The sequence below is a fragment of the Lynx canadensis genome, chromosome C1 (genome assembly GCF_007474595.2).
Source record: "Lynx canadensis isolate LIC74 chromosome C1, mLynCan4.pri.v2, whole genome shotgun sequence".
NCBI lineage: Eukaryota > Metazoa > Chordata > Mammalia > Carnivora > Felidae > Lynx > Lynx canadensis.
This window is the reverse complement of record NC_044310.1, coordinates 154446415-154467770: the sequence shown is the minus strand read 5'-3', so window position 1 is coordinate 154467770 and position 21356 is coordinate 154446415. Positions and strand designations below refer to the sequence as shown.

The 21356-nt window shown below is 34.5% G+C and overlaps 1 protein-coding gene across 4 annotated transcripts in view; it reads left to right on the top strand.

The window, feature by feature from the left end:
• The window catches only part of GALNT3 (polypeptide N-acetylgalactosaminyltransferase 3), a 44529-nt gene that overhangs the window by 13919 nt on the left and 9254 nt on the right, over window positions 1–21356 (top strand). For 3 of the 4 annotated variants that reach the window (XM_030326493.1, XM_030326492.1, XM_030326490.1), the window contains 6 exons: window positions 5771–6394; window positions 10478–10650; window positions 15204–15353; window positions 17002–17236; window positions 17721–17838; window positions 19349–19549. In XM_030326493.1, the coding sequence (XP_030182353.1) occupies window positions 5880–6394; window positions 10478–10650; window positions 15204–15353; window positions 17002–17236; window positions 17721–17838; window positions 19349–19549 (1392 nt within the window). In that variant the 5' untranslated portion in view covers window positions 5771–5879. Of the gene's footprint in view, window positions 1–651; window positions 725–5770; window positions 6395–10477; window positions 10651–15203; window positions 15354–17001; window positions 17237–17720; window positions 17839–19348; window positions 19550–21356 lie in introns of those variants that run through there. The other variant, XM_032594425.1, reaches the window with a different exon arrangement.

The window sequence follows — 21356 nt, the reverse complement described above, 5'->3', positions numbered from 1 at the left end:
AAGGTAGTACTTCTACCCAGGAGAAGTACTAGTTAAGTGGGTAATCTGTGGGACCACTCAGTTCACTCCTCAAAATTATGCCATAACCAATCAGTATATACTTTTCACAGGTGCAGATTCAATCACAGTAGCAGGAGAGAATACGTGAGCTTGCCTTCACCACCATATTACCCTCCCCTGCAAAGGGTAGTGCAGTTCCATAATTACTTGTATGCTCCAAATTGTGTAGAGTTGGCTGCTCTACAAATTAAGATCCTGTTCATAACCTTTCACCTTCAAAGATAATATTGTCAATAGAGATGCTTATCTGACCAGGTTTAGCTGAGAAGTTGGATGTGTGACCACACCCTTTTCAGTATTAAATAAAAGCAGTGCCTCTGAGTTGTTGGAGCTCAGCTCTGTTACTAGACTTTTTGTCACATAACCTGCAGATGACTTTTGTTCAGAAAGTCATCTTACTCTGTGACAGTTACATGCAGTTAGTTGTTCACTGGTGGCATTTTCCAGCCAGCCAGAGCAACCCCAGTTTGTTTTTCAGCTGGGATATTTGGGATATGTCTGCTGCTTCCTCCTGTGAGGGAGTATGTAGCCATCTCAGGGCAGTTTGCTTTGTATCAGTGTTTGTCCCTTGTCATACATCCACAGGTCACTTCCTGCTTAGAAGAATTTCAGGCAAGGGTGTGGAAATGGACTTAATCATAACCGAAACTAGCCAACCATAATAGTAAGTCACTGTGAAATTTGGTTTTACCAATAAATACAAGCAGAAATGACTTCCTGCCACCCCTCCATTCCCTAACTAGTAGATGAGAGGTGCTTAATAAAGTTTCTGCCCAAGCACGTAAGGTTTATTATTAGAGCAAGTTTTGTTGTTGTTTTGATTTGATTAGGAGATCTAGATAATGTGTGGCAAAGATCAAATATGAATTAATTTACAGTAGTGTACTCTTCTTACTCTACAATCTATGCTACATTTTGGATATATAATTTTGTAATGTTTTGTTTTTTGTGATTACCCTTAATTTTTTATCGCATGCTTTAATTCATGCTGTAGCAAGAAAGTTTCATATACAGTTAGGCTTTGTGCCAGTTAAAGTCACCTGGAACCAGACCTTAAATCCCTGAAGCTGTAAAGGATTATTGTCACAAATATAGGAACAAGAAATGGAAAGAACTACTATCCTCTTATTTTATTAAATGTTACTTTCACATGCGGTTATGAAACGTTCTGCTTTTCACTGCTTTAGAAGATTGCTTCAGTTGGAATATTTAAATTAAACTAACAACTTAACTAATGTCTTTGCAATGTGTCCTTTTCCACCTGGAAGGGACAACTGGACTAAAGATGGATCTTTTCCAGTTTGAATCTGCATGTAAATGACATCCTCAGGTGACTCATTGTCACATTAAAGTTTGAGAAACTAGAGTCTACATAACTGAAAGCCACAGCTCTGTAGTTATTTTGATTTGTGATATCTCAGTCTTTTCTGTTCAGATAGCAACATGTTTTTACCCTGGAGAATAACCCACTGATTTTTAACCCAATCTCACAGACTGTTAGAATCATGCATATTGTTTTAGTCATTTTAAAGTATCATTATTTTGTGCATGTTTTAATTTATTATTAATGCCTTTTTGTAATGTCTACATATATTCTAGCATATAGATTGATAAGGCCTCTGAATATTAACTTTTTTCTAATTTTAGAAATTTATAATAATTTAGAGATCTTTGAATAGATCTTTGAATTTAAATTAATTTTTTTCTAGTTTAAAAAAACTATTTCATGATATTAATCTCTCCTGTGAATCTGACCTTTAATAATTAGCAAATGACATTTTAGATAGGTGTGTTTAAAGGTTTTAGAAAGTACAGTAAGACCTCTACCTGCTAATCATTTTTATATCCTGAATTTGCTGTTGTGCTGGGTTTTTTTTTTTTTCATTTTTGAAACTTCTGAGTTTAATTGGAAGTTGAAATTAAGAGAAATTTGTTTTGTTTCATTGGCTGTTTTCACATAGGTCTTGACATTTGGTAAGTAGTGAGGCTTAGGAACGTGATGTTATTTCCAGGAATAGGAGTTAAGAATCCTGGTTTTGTTTAACTCATTCATTTATTGTGTGGCTTTTGGATTATGTGTTTTATTGCGCAGAATCTGAGTTTTTCCATCTTTGTGATGGGAATAACATATTTTAAAAGTAATTTTACAATGCCATAATTTGTAGTAAAACCCCAATGTGTCATTTATATCAGCATTAATCTCTGAGCCTTTTCAGGAAGATTTGGGTCATTCTTGCTTTGGATTTCATCTTATCTCTCCATGTCAGAATAACTTTTGCTCATTTTATATCAGCATTCTATTTTGAAAAACCTGTCTTTGGAGTATCAGAAATTAATAGTGTGGTTGCTTTTGGTTAGGTGCAGTCATTTCCCTATCAAATGCTAGTTTTGATTTGCCTAAAGTCTCGTGACCTACACCAGTGATTCTTAACCCTTGCCGCCCTTTAGAATTATCTGGAGAGCCTAAAATAACAACAAAAGCAGGACCTGGGCCCTGGCCCTAAAACAATTATATCAAACTCTCTAGAGGGGAGGCCTAAAGCACTCTTTTTAAAGAGCTTTCTGCTAAGTGTATCCAGAGTTGAAGACCGCTAATAGAGATGCTTAATGTTGAGTGTAATTTATCATTAATGGAAGCCTAATATTGCACATTAGCAGCAAAGGACAGAAAAGTCATATAAAAATCCCTGGGAGATTCATTTCAGAATCTTCAAGTGATCAGCAATTGATAAAAGAAGACTATTCCCTTCTGAAATAATCTGAAAAGAGCAAAGCGTCATGTTCCTACTCTAGTAAACTCTGCCACTAAAAGGTCTCAGTCTCTTAATCCTCCATTGTTAAAATCTACAATCTCATCCTCAGCCTTATTTCCAAAAACACGTTCTGAAAACAGTTGTGTGGTTTTTATTTTTATTTTTTTATTTTTATTTTCATTTTATATAGAGAGAAAGCGCACACAAGTGGGGTAGAGGGGCAGAGGGAGGGAGGGAGGGAGGGAGAGAGAGAGAGAGAGAGAGAGACAGAAAGAGAGAGAGAAAATCTCAAGCAGGTTCCATTCTCGGTGAGGAGCATGACATGGGGCTTGATTCCAGGATCCTGGAATCATGACCTGAGCCAAAATTGAGTTGGACCCTCAACTGACTGAGCCACCCCAGTGCTCCAGTGTGTGTGTGTGTGTGTGTGTGTGTGTGTGTGTGTGTGTGTGTGTTTATTTGACTCATTTGCCCAGAAAACCTTATGTGGTATGAAGCTATTTGTAGTTCTTTCCTTAGGGTTTCCCCTTATCTCCTTACATTTAGAGTGTCATTTCTTGACCTTTGAAGATCTTATTTCAGATAACTTCAACTAAAAGCTTAGTATTGTTTTCAACGTAAATTTTAGTTAGCTAACATACAGTGCAATATTGGTTTCAGGAGTAAAAAACTTAATATTTAAAAAAAAAATTTTTTAATGTTTATTTCTGAGACAGAGACAGAGCATGAGTGGGGGAAGGGCAGAGAGAGAGGGAGACACAGAATCAGAAGCAGGCTCCAGGCTCTGAGCTGTCACCACAGAGCCCGACGTGGGGCTCAAACTCACAAACTGAGATTATGACCTGAGCCGAAGTTGGTCGCTCAACTGACTGAGCCACCCAGGCACCCCAAAAAGCTTAATATTTTAGATCAGACCTGAGTTTGAACACAGTTGGGAGAGTACTGCTTTTCCACTTAAACTGAATCATGTTGGCCAAGCCACTGAATCTATTTGACGCTCAGTGTTTGTGGGCAAAATGGGAATGACTTCTCAAGATTATTGGAAGACTACATGAGAACCTGTGTAATATTAAAGTATCGGGGACCTAATCAGTATTTAACAAAAGTAAATTATTATTTTATTATTTCTAATAAATTAAATCTTGGTCCTTCTTTCCTTTTCCTGGTAAAAAAATTTATTGGGTGCTCACTGTGTCACCGACATCGTGAGTGCCAGAAAAACAACCAGGAGGAAGGGAGACATCATTTGTGTCCTTCATAAGCTTCCTTTGACTCCCTCATTAGAGACATCCTAAACTAAAACCTGCTAATTGAGTGACTTCTTCAGATAGACACACACACAATGATAGGATTATTGCCCTATTGGTGAAGAATTCCATTCTTCTTTCTCATTCCCCAGCCTACCATCTAATATGATTTTGGGCATATAGTATCTTGGGAAAACCATCACTGCTATGGAAATATTTAGTTTTGTCATCTCCCTTTACTGTATGCTTTCCCTGGACCCTTTCTTGTTTTATGTTGTATTAAAACATCCTAAGGAGACCAGCACATTCCTTCTCAAATGCCTAATCTAGCTTACATGCATACACAGCAAGAATTGTATGGTTCTGAAACTACATTGTGTCTTCAAATAATATAAAAAGTTTACGAGGTCATTTTAATCCTTACATGAGGCTCTGAAAGCAACCAAAACTCAGATGTATTAGAATCTCATTTTTCTGGGCAGTATACATTATAATTGAATTATCTTTTGAAACCAAAGTGCCTATTCCATACATACATACGTATCTTTCCAATTAGAAGTAGTATACAGAACTAACTATTCAAATTCTGCCTGTTCTGTTTATTTAGCTTAACATTTTTTACTAAAGGCCAGAGAATCCATCTTAAAACTTGGCTTTTTAATTTTGAATTTAGCGGTATCTTTGGAAGAAAAACTGAATAAAGTGTCAAAGTTAGTTTTCACATCTATAAATTAAATTTTCCTTAAAATATGTTTAGAATGTAGGGAGAACAGGCATTCTCCTTCCCCTTTGTGCCTGCAAATTTGAGTATAATGGTGCATGGTATGTAATTATATACTGAAACCCCTTCATATTATATTTTTTAAAACATCGTGAAGAAAATCAGGCTGTCATCAATGTTCTCTTTTTTCCTTTTCCTTTCTTTTGCTTCTGGTGGCCCATATTAGAGTTTAGTAAACATGTTGTCTATTCTTAGGGTAGACACTGTTGCCTCTTTAGAGTCACTTCAAGTAAAAAGCTTAGTGCCATCTTCTTTTTGTTATTAGATTTTATTATTTGTGTGAACTATAGAAAATAGCTGTGGTATAACAACACCTTAGACACTCTTAATTTTCTACTCTTCAGTGGTTCTGTCAGGATTCACAAGTATTATCAGGTGAATAAATTTGAGAGTGTGCCAGTTTACTTGTTAAAACTACTTATAATCTTAACTGGTTTAGTTGGAATAGAGGTGCATAAGTTGAGGACAAACTCCATAAAATAAAAGCCACTATTTTAGATGTATGCCTAACAGTACCTATCAGTATACCTACGCTTTCTTACGGATTTCCCCCTTTCTTTATAATCAATGCAATGAAGTCCTTTGGCCCCTTGGTCATTGAGTTAAGGTACCTTTTTTTTTTTTAAAAGAAACTCTAAATATGTTTATAAAAATAATTGTATGCATATCATATAATGAATATTAGCCACAGTTTACAAGGTATTTTTTATTGGAGAGAAATCTCTAATATATCCTCAATAGATTATAGCTAATTATAGCAAATGTGTTCTTCCAAGAGTGTCAATTTCTTGAGGGCAAGATATCTTTGTATTTTTCTTAACCATAAGAGTACAGTTGTTTGTAGCTTATGTTGTTGGTTGAATGAATCAATTGAACCATGCCTATAGGAATGATTAGCTACTAATGCCATTTATCATTTCCGTTTATAGGTATTACCATTTAATGAAACCTTCTTGCCAGCAAATCTATGATAAAAAATATAAGTAACAGAGGAAACTATAACTGTTATTTGTCAAGTGGGAAGCTTTTAATGTCAGAATGGCTCACCTAAAACGACTAGTAAAATTACATCTTAAAAGACATTATCATAAAAAGTTCTGGAAACTTGGGGCAGTAATTTTTTTCTTTATAATATTTTTGATTTTAATGCAAAGAGAAGTAAGTGTTCAATATTCCAAAGAGGAATCACGGATGGAAAGAAACATAAAAAACAAAAACAAGATGTTTGATTTAATGATAGAAGCTGTAAACAATATTAAAGATGCAATGCCAAAAATGCAAATAGGAGCACCGGTCAGGCAAAACATTGATGCTGGTGAGAGACCCTGTTTGCAAGGATATTATACAGCAGCAGAATTGAAACCTGTTCTTGACCGCCCACCTCAGGATTCTAATGCACCTGGTGCTTCTGGTAAAGCATTCAAGACAACCAATTTAAGTATTGAAGAGCAGAAGGAAAAAGAACGTGGAGAAGCAAAACACTGTTTTAATGCTTTTGCAAGTGACAGGATTTCTCTACACCGAGATCTTGGACCAGACACTCGACCTCCTGAGTATGTTAAAGAATATTCATTGTTTACTGTTTAACATTAGAATTTGCAGGGGAGGGGCATTAGCTAAGGGATTTGCTTGTTCTGTAGTCACTCTCTGAGGCAAAATATCAGCAATTGCTGTTTAATTTAATTATGTTTGCTTATTATTATTGAGGCTTCCATATCTATGCTTGGTGAGGCATTGCAGATGTAGAAGGTTGTTACCTTACAAATTAGGAGACTAAATTTTAGATCTGATTTCTGTAGAACCACAAGGAAATTCTTAATTCTTAGATGCTTTAGTTTTCTAATTTATTAAGAAGGGAATATTGGGCAATTTTATGGGAGATGTGGGAGGCAGAGGAGCTGTTTCTGTTCCTCTGTGTGTTGCTGTAGAATAAAAATGTTTAAAAAGTGCCGAGATTTTGGAGCTGTTAGATAAGAATTTTCTATGAACTAAGTCACAGACTTTGTGGCTACTTTCAGTACTGTAATTGTATTTCAGAATGCCTTGTAACCTTTTGTAATCTTTCTTTTAAAGAACAATATTGTTAAATTGCTAATTCAATTATGATTTTTTTTCTCTAGCGTTTTGTTGAATAAGTTATCATATGTATAGACTTGTCTCTCTTTAGCTTCTAAGAGGCCAACATTGCCTTTTATGTCCCTTTGTTTACATGGTATCTCAAGTACACAGTATTTTTATTCTAGTTTCCCTCCAGTTCCAACTATGCTCTGTCCATTGTTATCTTTGAGGTAGTGTTCAAGTGTTCTATTTGAATTCAAATAACTAAAATAAATTCCAGCAGTTTTCAAACCATTTGTTGATTTGTTGAAAGTATGAGATAAACCGTAAGCAAGCCATGCCTACATATTTTGCTTCCTGGTTATAATAGAATTACATTTGGAAATGCATCTGAAGAAAAGAACTTTGATAGACTTAGGTCGATGGCTTCACTCCTATTTTTCTAGATGTATGATCATGAATACTTGCTCTAACTAAGAGTCCCTTAATATTGAAGTTGGGTAGATTAGATTTCTGTCTCTCTATTGTAATCTGTGTGATTCAAGATTAAGGTGCTAATCATTTTTAAGTGAATGTGTGAAGAAACAAATGAATGTCTATAAAATATTCTACCTTTATAACAAGGCACAGAATAGTTCTTTTCTTATGTTAATAGTTAAAATGCAGTATTGCATTTGACTGATTTGGGGAGAGGTCTTGACTGAAAAGCAATCCACATCACAAATCAAGAAGCATAATTTTTATTCTTTGACATGACAGTCAATGTCAGCTCAAGACAAGTTTTTTTTCCCCCAATATAGCATTGAGGAGCTACAATAATATTCAATAATGAACTCATTGTAAGTGAAAAACAATGAGGTACTTAAAGTAAAGAACCTTTTTTGGATAAGAATTGGATACCTAGAACTGTGAAGAATTGGTAAAGATTTAACACTTTCTTACTTTAAATTTAACTTATATCAGCAAGGAACACATTTTCTGAAGAATTGCTGGTCATTTCCATGCTCACTGAAAATATAGATCCAGTGTCTCTCAAAGTCAGATGGTCATGTGATTGATAATTTAAGTACATATCTATATGCCAAATTTTACAAATGGTTTGAGTATAAGCAGTCAGTTTGGTAAGTTATTTAATTTCACTACTTTAAGTGACATGTAAAACAATATCTAAAGCCTAAGTTTAATTTTTTTATTGTTTCAGAATAAATGAGGTTTATGAAATCATACTGTGAAATTGTATCACTTTCATTAATGCTATAACATGACACCTTTACTTGATGTTAGCAGTTATCAGTTAAGCAAAGAAATCCTAGCTTGAACTAAGGAAAGCTTTGTAAGATTAAAGTGATCACATTTCATTAATGTGAATTTTTGTGAATTTTTGAATTTAAAATTTCAAAACCTTTTTGTAATTATTAATATTAGTCACATGACAAGTAAATGTATGTGAGGTTTTTTTTGTGTTATTTTTTTTTTAATCCCAACACCCCATACAAATGCTTCTAAGACAATAAATCATAAGGTTTTTGGTTTTTTGTTTTTTAAGAAAAACAGCATGGAGTTTTTAAATAATTTTTACTTTTAATTTATGTTGGTTTGCAAACCTTTATGTCTTAAAAATACAAGCTTATATTTAGTCATACATTTCTGTGTAATTGTGAGTCAAGACTAATTGTGAATAGGTAGTTTGTGTTTGGACCTTACTTCTAATTGGTAGTTTATCCAAAATTCACTTTAAAATATATCATTTGCTTTCATCTGTCAGTGAGGATGAATGTCATTATTTGCTTCTGACTATGCATGTATATTTGAAATCATGAAGGCACAAAGAGAGCAAAACCACTTTCACTCATAACCTTTGCTTCCTTTTCTTACTCAACAGTGTTGACACACTCTATTAATACTTTATCCTCAACCTAATTCCTTGTTTATCCCTACTAATATTCCACCCTAAAGACAGCCTCTCAGAATAGTATCTGAAACATTCAAACTGAGGTATGGCTATAAAAGTGAATGAGAACATACAGCATATCTTTCTTTGGGTGGCTTTCCCAGGCCTCTAGGGTCATACTGGGGGCTCTGTTTCCCTCACAGAGCATTTGAAGTGTGTTAGGTTCTTATCTCCATAAGTGAATGATTTACTTCCTATCTTTGGGTTTGAACAGCACTGTTTGATTGTTCACACGCTGTATTTATAGTGCCTTTTGAGTGGGAGGATTTTATATTCTGCTGTCTAAAATTGTATAACCATTTATGATTTTTAAGTGAACTTAAAGATTATTTATTTTTACCATAGACCACACATATTTTATGTCCCAGGGTTACTCTGATTTTACAGTGTTTTGAAACCCTCTACTCTGTTATATCTTTGGATCCTCACCTCAACTCAGTAGGTGAGGGACTGTGGTCAGCTTCAGTCTCAAAGGCTGGGGACTGTACAGATCCTCTCATACCCAACAGCTTCTTATGAAGATTATTTTCATTGAGGAAGATATTATTATAAAAATAAATTCAAGATCAATTTGTAACTAATGTGTTTAGCTAATGGTTAGTACCATTAATCAGCCAAAAACGACTTAGGGTCTATCTCCTTGTGCCTATCAATGTTTCATATGGCAAAAAGATCACATGACTTTTAACAGGGATTTAGGATTTTATGTAAAATTTTTAAGTTTAGTATTTTAAAATGCTAGGTCTTATTTAATTAAACTATAGATCAGGTTACTGGAGCAAAATCTTTAACACAACATGGTTGGTATATGGTAGCAACTTAGTAAGTCTTGCTGAATCGTGAGCATCATAAAAAAATAGATTTTATAGTAAGCCATTTTTTTCCCTTTTGGTTCAAGTAGATATCAAGTAAATTGATTTAAAAACTTGAAAAATATTACATACTTAGGAAAGTAAGAATCTCTACGAAGATGAATATTCATTTAATAAAGTTGCACTGTTTAAAGTTTATTTATTTTTGAGAGCTACAGTGTGCGTGCACACATGCACAGAGAGTGGCAGAGAGAGTGGGAGAGAGAGAATCCCAAGCTGGTTCCATGCTGTCAGCATGGAGCCTAATGCGGAGCTTGATCCCACAAACCACGAGATCATGAGCTGAAAGCAAGAGTTGGACACTTAACTGACTGAGCCACCCAGGTGCCCCTGAAGTTGCACTGTTAAAAAAAAAATGGAGGTAATAAGAAAAATGGATGATTTCTACAAGGGGGGGAGAAAAATTGGTTTTTATTTGAGTGATTACAAGTGTTTGCAATTGTTATAGGTTATCTCACTTGTAGGTTATATTTTCTATTTAAAATGCTATTTGTATTTGAAATTATATTGTTGAGAAAACTTACAATAGCACGTTTTAATCCTTGACCTGGAATCTGTATCAGTGGACATGATCTCTGTGTAAAAAATTTTGTTTTGATTTGCATTTGCATAGCATTAAGATCAACTTACATAGAAAAAAATTGTCTGCTATTGTTTCTATGGTGATAATGGTTAAATAATAATTTTAGTAATGGCATAGCTCTGAAATAAAGTAATAAAATTCATAATTGTTCTACTTCTTTGACTTCTTCTAGATGTATTGAACAAAAATTTAAGCGCTGTCCTCCCCTGCCTACCACCAGTGTCATAATAGTTTTTCATAATGAAGCCTGGTCCACGCTGCTTAGAACTGTCCACAGTGTGCTTTATTCTTCCCCTGCCATACTGCTGAAGGAAATCATTTTGGTGGATGATGCTAGTGTAGATGGTAAGAAAGCACATGCAAATTAGGTTGTTTTCCAAGTTAATCCATGTGATGTTGTCCAAAGTCTATTTGATTGTATTGTACTCTCTGTATGCACCCCCGCCCCGCCCCCGCAGCTTGAATATAATACCTTGGATGATGGGTATGATGGATGAGAGTAGAATTCAAAGGTGTCTATATTTAAATATTTTAAAGTTCAGAAGTGTTTGAAGTACCATGACTTCTAACTTTGTGGTCCTCAATGTGAGACTTTTATTGTAAGGCATAGTGGTTAAGAACACAAACTTGAGCCTTGAGTCAGGCTGCCTTGGTTTGAATCCCAGTTCTGGTCCTATCCAGCTGTGTAACTTGGACAAATTACTTAACCTTTTTACGCCTCAGTTTCTTTATCTGTAAAATGGGGAAAATGCCATATTTCATTGAATTTATTGCACAATACATCATTAGTTTATTTTTTTAATTTTTATCTTTTTTTCATCATTAGTTTATATACCGCTAGAATAAAAAAACCCTCACAACCAATTACACTAAGATGCCATTGATTATAATAAGTATCTAATGGTGCAGCTTAGAATTGAGGAAATACATAAATGATACATAACTCCTAGAATTGTTTTGAAGATTAGATGAGTTAATATAAATAATACATTAATTAATAATATAAATGAGTAGTTAAAAATCATTAAAGAGTCACTACATCCTGTTTTATGTTGGCTGCTAAGTATTTCAATATTGTTTACAAAGTTAGCTGAATAATGAATTTCTACTTAAAATTACAAATCAATGGTCACTAAATTGTACATTTTAAATTGGAATTGCAAGGCTAATCAGACAAATGCCCTAATTTGCTAAGTTTTCAAACATTACGAGTATTTTAAATACCAAACAGATATAGATTATTTCAATGATCACAAAATTTATTCCTGAATTAGTTGACTTTGGAGCCTGATTCTTTAAGGTCAAATTCTCACTCCAATACTAACTAGCTGTTTCCTCATCTGTAAAATGGGGATAGTGATACTCTTCCATCTATCCAAAAGCAACATCTGTTTTAAGATAAACCATTACTTTATGTGCCATGAAAAAAGAAAAAAATACTGCTTATTAAGTGGCATGTCATCAATAACAAGATGTATCCAGACTTAAGAAATGATAATAAGTGAATAAAGCATAAAATTACTAACCTGACTTATTTAATTTTCTACATACAATCCTAAACATGTCTTTAACTTCAAAATAAAATATCATGAGTGAATTGAGATTGTTTTCAAGTTAAGTATCATCTAGGTGGAATAAGTTTGCTTATCTCCAGAGATGTTTGACATGGATGTGAAATGTATTCACTAAATGGGAAAGTTTTATAATTCAAGTTCCCTGCATATGGGTACACAGTGCTGGATCAGAGATTTGAATCTCCGGTCCTCTTACCCAGGTTATAACACCACTTAATTGTAACCAACTGATTTATTTACTGCTTGAAATGTTAATTTTTTTTTTTTTTTAATTCTTGGTCTGTAGTCCATAGAGGTGTGTTTTTTCCCCCCATGTTTATGTATTTGTTTTGAGAGAGAGAGAGAGAAAGAACACAAGCAAGAGAGGGGCAGACAGAAAACGAGAGAGAAAGAGAATCCCATGCAGGCTCTGCACTGGCAGCACAGAGCCCGATGCAGGGCTCAATCTCATGAACCATGAGATCATGAACTCAGCTGAGATCAAGAGTGGGACGCTTAACTGAGAGAATCACCCAGGCACCCCTGCATCCATAGAGTTTTAAGTGACATTTGATTAAGTTCTGCATGGGGGCGCCTGGGTGGCGCAGTCGGTTAAGCGTCCGACTTCAGCCAGGTCACGATCTCGTGGTCCAGGAGTTCGAGCCCCGCGTCAGGCTCTGGGCTGATGGCTCAGAGCGTGGAGCCTGTTTCTGATTCTGTGTCTCCCTCTCTCTCTGCCCCTCCCCCGTTCATGCTCTGTCTCTCTCTGTCCCAAAAATAAATAAACGTTGAAAAAAAATTTTAAAAAAAAGTTCTGCATGCCTTTCATATGTTATATTGTAAAAAGAAAAGAAAAAAAAAATCCCTCTTTGGTTTTTTGAGCTTCCTTCTCAGATGGTTTTTATTTGTTTGATTTTTCAAGCAGTGAGAAATTAGGGTCACAGTAAGGCTACTTGTAATAAGCCTTCAGTTGAAGGTAACTTCTATTGCTCAAACAAAATTAATAGAATTAAAGGAAATCAGAAAGAAAAGTGATATCCAATCATAATCTTCCTATTTAATTTTAATTTCGCTTTTTCTCTCTTGATCGCTGTCTAAATAAACATAGAATGTTTACCTAGTTACATCCATGTCAGAAATCCAATTTTGAAATCTGACATTTTCATATAGTATTATTATTAGCCCATTTCTTTTACCTTCAAAACTTTATTTTTAATGACCATGATGGACTAGATGCATTTTACTTATTTTGCCATTCACCTTCACTCACCCCACCCTGTTAGTATATATCACACTGTAATGAATATCCTTTCTTTTGAATTGTATCTTTGGGTAAGTTAGACTGCTTGGTCAAAGGGTCTGAATATTTTAATTCTTTATAGCATTGGCAATGAATTTGCAACAGTTTTCTTGGTGAGGAATCTTTTTGCATCCTAATGTAATTAATTTGTCTTATTGAATCAAAGATTTAATGAGTACCCGCTATAGAAAATGTGTTCCTAGTTGTTGTAAAGGAGCTTGTGATGTAGAAACTATAGTCCCTGGTTTCAATTGGTTTAGGAAAGAGCAGCATAATATGTGGATAATAAAGTGACAAAGAGATAGTTAAGTCCTAGTGACAGCAAAACAAGACAGTCAACGTTTTCAGAGCATGGGCCATGTGGTAAGCCTTGTCTTAAATGCACAGCAATCTTTCATTTTTATACTCTCAGCAATCCCTTGTAAGGGTAAATGCTATTATCCCCATCTTATAGATAAACTGAGGTCCAAGTAAAATAAAATAACTTAACAAAAGTCACTCAGCTAAAAGTAATGGTGCTATAAATAAATAAACCCAGGAGGTCTGATTTCACAGCTTTGTGCTCTTAACCTTGCAAAAATACAGGTATGGATGGGGCTTGAATTTAAGGGGCAGATAAAAATTTATAGGAAGTTTGGAAGTTGTGGGTCAATAAAAAATTCTTTAACGACTCAAACAGTGGGACAGTTTATTGAAGGAATCTATAGTGACTCCATTAAAAAAGATTCAATCCCCATTAAAGCCTTTGAAATGTTTTTATACAAGTTTCTATTTTATAAATCTACGATTAAGGCAGAAATATCCATGATTTATATTTTAAGACAAGTTACAATCCTGCTTGTCTTTCAGAGAATTAATTCTGAGGTTCTTAGAAGGTATGAAAAAGTTAGCCTATTATTTTGAGGCAGCAATGCTTAGATTTATTGTCCACAGAAGTTGTTCCTGAACTCTCACTTCCTTTATAAATGTTTAAACTTTGAATAAACAACTCTTTTATCTGTACCACTGGAGAACTGAAAAAAATATATATAATCATAGATAAAGTCATCTATGTTTGCTTCTGGAATCAGGCAGAAGCAAACATCTACCCTAGGACATTTACTGATGTTCTCAGCATCCCCAGATCTTTTTGAGGCTGTGCTATGGGCCCAAGAAGGCCACCTGAGGAAACACATTGTATACTCAACAAAGAATCAAGAATTTATTGGTGAAAAAAAGCAGACTTAAGAAGTTGTTTCAAAATATGAACAATACTTGACTGACATGATTAATGTGTTTTCTTTTACCTACTGTTTTAACTCTTGCTTATCATGTCTCATCCAAATTGGAATGCTGAATATCTTAAATTATATACCCATTAATAAGATTTAGCCTGTTTTTAGCTCCATTCCTAACCTACATGCTCCTTTCTTCTTTCATATTTTTACTGGAAAAAATTCTGTGTCAGCAGACTCCAAAGCTTTCAAAAATTTTATGCTGACTCTTTGTAAAAATATTCCTAAACTGCTGTAGGCTTGGGCTTTCCTATTTGCCATTTTCCTCATCATTTTTGTTTTAAATTATTATGATCACTGCCTAAGTATCAGAGAATCCTTTTGATACTTGGCATTTTTCTTTGAATTTCCAGACTTAAATTCCAATTTTAAAATGTGTCAAATATCTTTTTTGGCCAAATTCAGTTTCCTTCACTCCCTTAGCTAGTTTTCTCAGACCCCTAAATGAGCCTTCTTAACTCCTGGGTCTACTCCATTTGAAGTCTCTCCCCTCCCCACAAAATATATTTATTGATATTGCATGTACAGGATAAGTCAGTGTTACCACAGTATGTGTTATAGTTGTTCAGAAGTTAAGATTTGCATATATAGCTATTGTTTTTCTTTAAAGAGTTAAAGATACAATTTCGTCTTAATGGAAGGATGTGTGCAACTGTTAAGATGACAAATGTGGAGATATCATTGCCCTGTGGTTTCTTCATTTGCTTTCATGTGTTCATATATGAAAATAAACTTAGGAAGAGTTAATCCTGATATTTTTTTTTCTTACAGAGTACTTACATGATAAACTAGAGGAATATATAAAACAATTTTCTATAGTAAAAATAGTTAGACAAAGAGAGAGAAAAGGTCTGATCACTGCCAGGTTGCTAGGAGCAACAGTTGCAACAGCTGAAACCCTCACATTTTTAGATGCTCACTGTAAGTATATATGTATAGACGTAGTTGTAACATTTTCCCCTCTGCTTCCCTCTAACTTAAAAAGTGAAGAAGGCTTTTCTTTAAATAACTAATTGTATTTTCTTTAACATCATTTTCAGCTGATGCTTATAGCAATGAAAGCCTAAGCAGGTTATAGCTCTGGGTAGGAGCCTCCTTTCACTTACATGGAGTTAGGCTCCTTAACTTCAGTAGCTTTCCTTCAGCGACCAGCTTTCCCAGCGAGTTATCCTTGCTTGGGATTTTTTTCAGATACTCATTGTGTCCACCCCCCCCCCCAAATGTTTTTCCTTATTATTATTGATTCTTATAGTTTAAAATGAATGAAAGTTTTAAGTGTAAGCAATTTTATCTTTAAACTTTGTCCTGGTACTGATATTTTTCAATTTCTATATTTCCATTCTTTTTTCAAAGATTTGCACACTCCTCTTGTGCTAAGTTAGAGGTGTCCCCTTCCAACTTTTTCTGTTATCTTTTCTACGAATAGTATCAATTTTTGTTTTTGTTGCTACTGTCTTTTTTTTTTTTTTTTGCCCTTTATTTTTAATGGTTTTGTTCTCTAGTGTCAATGATTTTAAAGTATTTAGAAAGTATTTTTAGAGTAAATTTTAATGGGCATGTTAGGGATCACCAAAATGTCCCTTAGTCCTTCAGCTTTAGATTTAGTGGATTATACTCTTTGTATGACTGTTTTGTTTTGAATTGAACTGACTAGCCCTTAGATTATGTTTGACCCAGCAAATGGTTTTGGTCATACGCTAATTTTTCTAGGAGGACTTTTGGATTTGTTTGAGTCTCTTTAGAGTTTTCATATCCAGTACTCCCTTAATACCTGGCCCTCAAATGAAGAGAGGTCTATAGGTAATCCAAGGGAAGTGTTTTGAAAAGGAAATGGTTCATTCTCCAATATTTCCTCTCCTGGTCCAAAATTCCGATTATGTCACACTGGGCATTCTTCCTCTGAGGCAAATGTATCTGATGATCCTCCTTGATGCCAAGTGGTCCTCCTAATAACTGCCAAACTCTGCCTGATGGGGAGACCTGGGTAGGACTGAGTCTCCTGAACTCTGTGTATTAAGTGAGCCTGGCCCCCAGCCAGGACCCAGACTTTGTATGGCATTCCTTTGCCCCCACTTTCCATTAGGGCTGGTCCTTCTCCAACTGCTGACATCAGAATATTCTGACTTGTTGGCTTATTTTCTCCTAAGACTCAGAGAAATGAAGATTTTGTTACTATACCTTACTGAGGGAGACAAGTTTATATAAATCAGAACACTTTTGGGGCTAGGTGGAATGGATCAGCAAAAACTTACCTTTGATCCAAGGCCATTTTGGAGGAAAACACATCATCTGAAATTTAAATACACCAGTATCATTTTATTTCCTCTCTAACGTTAAAAAAAAAAAAAATCATCCTCTGTAGATAAATTTTCCTAACTATGCTGAATTGTGCCTTACCTTTTTCATCCAACCCTCATCTTATCACCAGAAACCTTTAAGAAATCTCCCCTATGTAAATGTTCAAAACACGAATGGCTGTTATTCTTGTTTCTCTAAATCATCTTCAAACCACAAAAGAGAAAACCCTCAGTGTTTTCGTTGGGTTAATTAGAATTGTGTTCCCTTCCAGGTGAGTGTTTCTATGGTTGGTTAGAACCTTTGTTGGCCAGGATAGCTGAGAATTACACTGCCGTGGTGAGTCCGGATATTGCATCCATAGATCTGAACACATTTGAATTCAACAAACCCTCTCCTTATGGAAGCAATCACAACCGTGGAAACTTTGACTGGAGCCTTTCCTTTGGCTGGGAATCGCTTCCTGATCACGAGAGGCAAAGAAGGAAAGATGAAACCTACCCAATTAAGTAAGACGATTGCTCCTAAAGTCTTATATGCAGTTCAGTTATTTGAATATGTATTCACACTTTGCTTTTTACAGTTTTTGCCTCCAAGGTAATTCACACTAATGAAATAAAGAAACACACACACATCCTATGTTGGGAATAGAGAAGCCATTTATGTATATACTTACACATGATGTTACCAAATAGGAAGTAGAATCAGTGAGGCCTTTTGTCTTCTCATAATCATTAGTAAAGAATCTTTAGAGTTGGTTAGAAGACACTTAATAATTTTGTTTCTCTGGGAAAATATATTTAAAGTACTTCCCTCCCCGCTTCCCCATAAAACTTGACTCTGAAGGTAGCATTTTTAGTTTCTATTAACCAATATAAAACTTCTTGAAATTGTGATCTAATTTGTTTGTGATTTGATTTAGTCACTCTTTAAATAACTTGTTTTTCCTTATTTTATTTTTATAACAAAATTTGACAATGGATTATTTTTCAGAACACCCACTTTTGCAGGAGGCCTTTTTTCCATATCAAAAGAATATTTTGAATATATTGGAACTTATGATGAAGAAATGGAAATCTGGGGAGGTGAAAATATAGAAATGTCTTTCAGAGTAAGTTTATAAATATAATGCATATTAGACAATAAAATACACATTTTGTTCTAATTGGCTGATATGATTATCCTAGATGTGTGCAGTCTCTACTTTTTGTGCTTCTAAAATTCAATTGCTAGAACTTTTAGAATACGGGTATTTCTTTTCAAAATGTTAGCTTAATATATTTACTCGTTGCGGCCAGTGTAACAAGAGGAATCAGTTAAACTCCTGTGTCCAGCCAATAGCACCAATTAATGCACTTGTAGCAACTGAATTCCAGCCAAGATAAATACAATTCAATCTAGTGCTTCAGGAAATGAGTTGATTATCAAGGGAGTCAGAATGGAAAAACATTTATGTATAATTTTAAGAAGACCTTAACTCTTTGGATTAAATGACCTTTTTTTCCCCCTATACATATTAAAAGTTAATATGAGAAAAAACAAAAACTTTGGATGGTCTCCACATACACTTATTTCATTTCATGATTCATTTTCTGCAATGACTCTATCATTCATCTTTCATCCTTTAGACTGGAAGGTACTGGGAAAAGAACTGAACTAGTAGTTAGAAGATTTAAGTTTTAGCTCTGGCTCCATTACATAATGGCAATGATGATCTTAGCCAAATTTGAACTGCTCAAGGGAGGGGTCTTATTATATCCATTTAAGTATTCCGAACCCCTAGCGCGTGTTAGATCTCAGGCGCAATTTGTTGAATTAAAAATACCACTGAGTTTTCTCATTTGTTTAAAAACAAAAGAGAGAGAGAGAGAGAATATGATCTCTTGCCCTAATGCTAGCACAGATTATTAAGCATGTCTTCATTTTCGATTTTTTGCTTAGTGACTGTTTATGGCAGAACTGATTGCTAAGATTTTTAAATGAGCAAGTATTGATTTAATAATTTTTCATTTTATTTAGAGATAATGCAAATAAGTTTTTTTGTCCCTCTATCTCTAAATAGGTATGAGTCTTTAATAATGACCAACTACTTCACAAGCTTAAAAGATTGTACTTTGGTATTATCTGGAATTGTTTTCTAAATTAGAAAATTGAATATGCAAGGAGTAAATAGAGTCTGGGTCCACTTACTCCAAGACTGCTAGTTCATGCCAGAGAAGAGAGAATCTGGTTCAAGTGAAGTGGCCATATAACTTGTATAAGAACATAGAATTCAAATACAGAAGAGTCTTTGGTCTTTTGTATATATTAGAGAGCTTGCATAATTGTTTCCAAAAAAAAAAAAATGTGGGGCTTTATTTTTATGAGAGATCTGAAATCACTATTTTGTTGAAATATTTCCTGAAAGTATACTTATGTTGTCTTTAGTATTTGTACCATTTCATAAAGTTGTTTTTTTATATTTAAGAATTTAAGTTGAACTGGCAGAGGACAGAGACTATTTGTGAAGTTATTATAAATCTTTTGTTTTGTTTTTATTAGTATCTTAAAGGTGAATTTAAAAGCAACACTTTTATATTTTAAAAATACTGTGAATTTAAACAAATATCATTAATTATCAGGTATGGCAATGTGGTGGGCAGTTGGAGATTATGCCTTGCTCTGTTGTTGGACATGTCTTTCGCAGCAAAAGCCCTCATACCTTTCCAAAAGGCACTCAGGTGATTGCTCGCAACCAAGTTCGCCTTGCAGAAGTCTGGATGGATGAATACAAGGAAATATTTTATAGGAGAAACACAGATGCAGCAAAAATTGTTAAACAAGTAAGTTAGAGCTAAATCATTAAATTACAATAAAAATCCACATCAAGTTCACATATTCTTTTACTTATTTGTGTCAGTTCAAGTGCAAAACATTTTTAAAAGTTAATTTTGAAATTGAGTTTTTTAACTCAGAATATATAACTTATTGGAGCACCTGGTGGCTCAGTCAGTTGAGTGTCTGACTCTTGATTTTGGCTCAGGTCATCTCTCTCCCTCTGCCCCTTTCCCTCGTGTGCACACGCACGTGCTCTTTCTCTCAAATATATATATATATATATATATATATATAATATATATTATATATTAAATATTTATTAAATATATATAAATTTATATATATTATATATATTTGTGTGTATGTGTGTGTGTATACATACACACATAACTGACTGATGCCAATGTTTTTTTTTCTTGAGGAAAAATCAAGTAAAATGCCTTTTTAAAAATTTAGGCATTCCACTTGATGTTACTCTTTAAGTATGGAAGATATTTAGTTTTTGTAACTGCTTTGGTGTAGTATTTTACCCAAAGAATATGGTTAAGTGGAACCACTTTTAACTGGTTTTAGGTGATGTGATTAACACCTAAATAAAGGTGCTAAGTGGCTCTTTGAACTGGAGATGGAGACAATGTCAGAGTGTGGTAGGAGAATAAACCAGAAGTATCAAGGCTTTTTTATTTCAAGTTCTGGTTCCACTGCTCACTGGAGGGGTTACCTTTGCAAAGGCCTTCTGAGTCTGTAAAATGGGATGACACTTCATAAGGTGGTTGAGAGTTGGCCCAACATGAGGTGTGTGCTCAGCCAAGCTTCTCTCTGCTTCCCTGTTTTCAGAGATGAAACACTTGCCTGTCTCCCAGAGTAGCTATGAAATAAAGAAGTAAGTGCTCACAAATGTATGGCACTATTCTTACTGACCCGTCATAGTAAAAGCTGTGCAGAATTGTAATGCTTAAGACATTAGAACCGAGCTCCAACAGGTTCAATATTGGGTGTGGTTCACAAGCTCAACATTTTAAGAACATGCTTCAGTGAATGGCATCCAACCCCCTTGTTAAGAAACAGTGCTGATTTGCAGAGGGTATATATTGAGATTAAAGGGCATCAACATTTTGACTGTCATAAAGAAAGGTCTGGTTACCTCTTTCCAGCTTTTCTGTGGTCTCCAGTAACTTCCTGTAACATGTCAGTGGCATGCAAAGTCAGAGCACTACTGGGTTAGATGGCTATCTTTTTATCTAAGGCCACCAGGACAAATTGGGCAGATTGTGTACTTGGCTAAGCAGGCAAGTGGGCGCTAACTGCTTATCTCCCACAATTGGGCAGGGGAGCCAGTAAACCCCTATTTTTACCACAAGGCAAACAGATCTTGTGATAAAATGAATAAGCTAGTCAGAAGTCCTTTAGAGTTTATATTTTTTGCTAAAATCCCTGGTCAAGACATTAAAGTTGGCAGAGAAAATATTTTCTTAACTGAAATGATAAGCTTGAGTATTTAAACTTTCTATATAATAGGTACCAAATATAATTTTCCTTTAAAATTTTGCCTATAGACCAAATACCTTTTCAGTTTAATAGTGTTCTTTAAAATTCTTTTCCTAGTCCTTTCACGATAAAGGAAAATAAAATGCAGTTATTAAAAACTTGCCTTTTTCTACTAATACATTATTATGTTTAAGATTTTGTTAGGAGTAAGTAACCCATTTAAAACTAGAAAAAAAAAATATTCCCAACTGTGTTGTTTTTTGTAGTCTTGACTAGAGAAGAGATATAAATTACATTGTATTGGCAACTGTTTCTTTATACCTG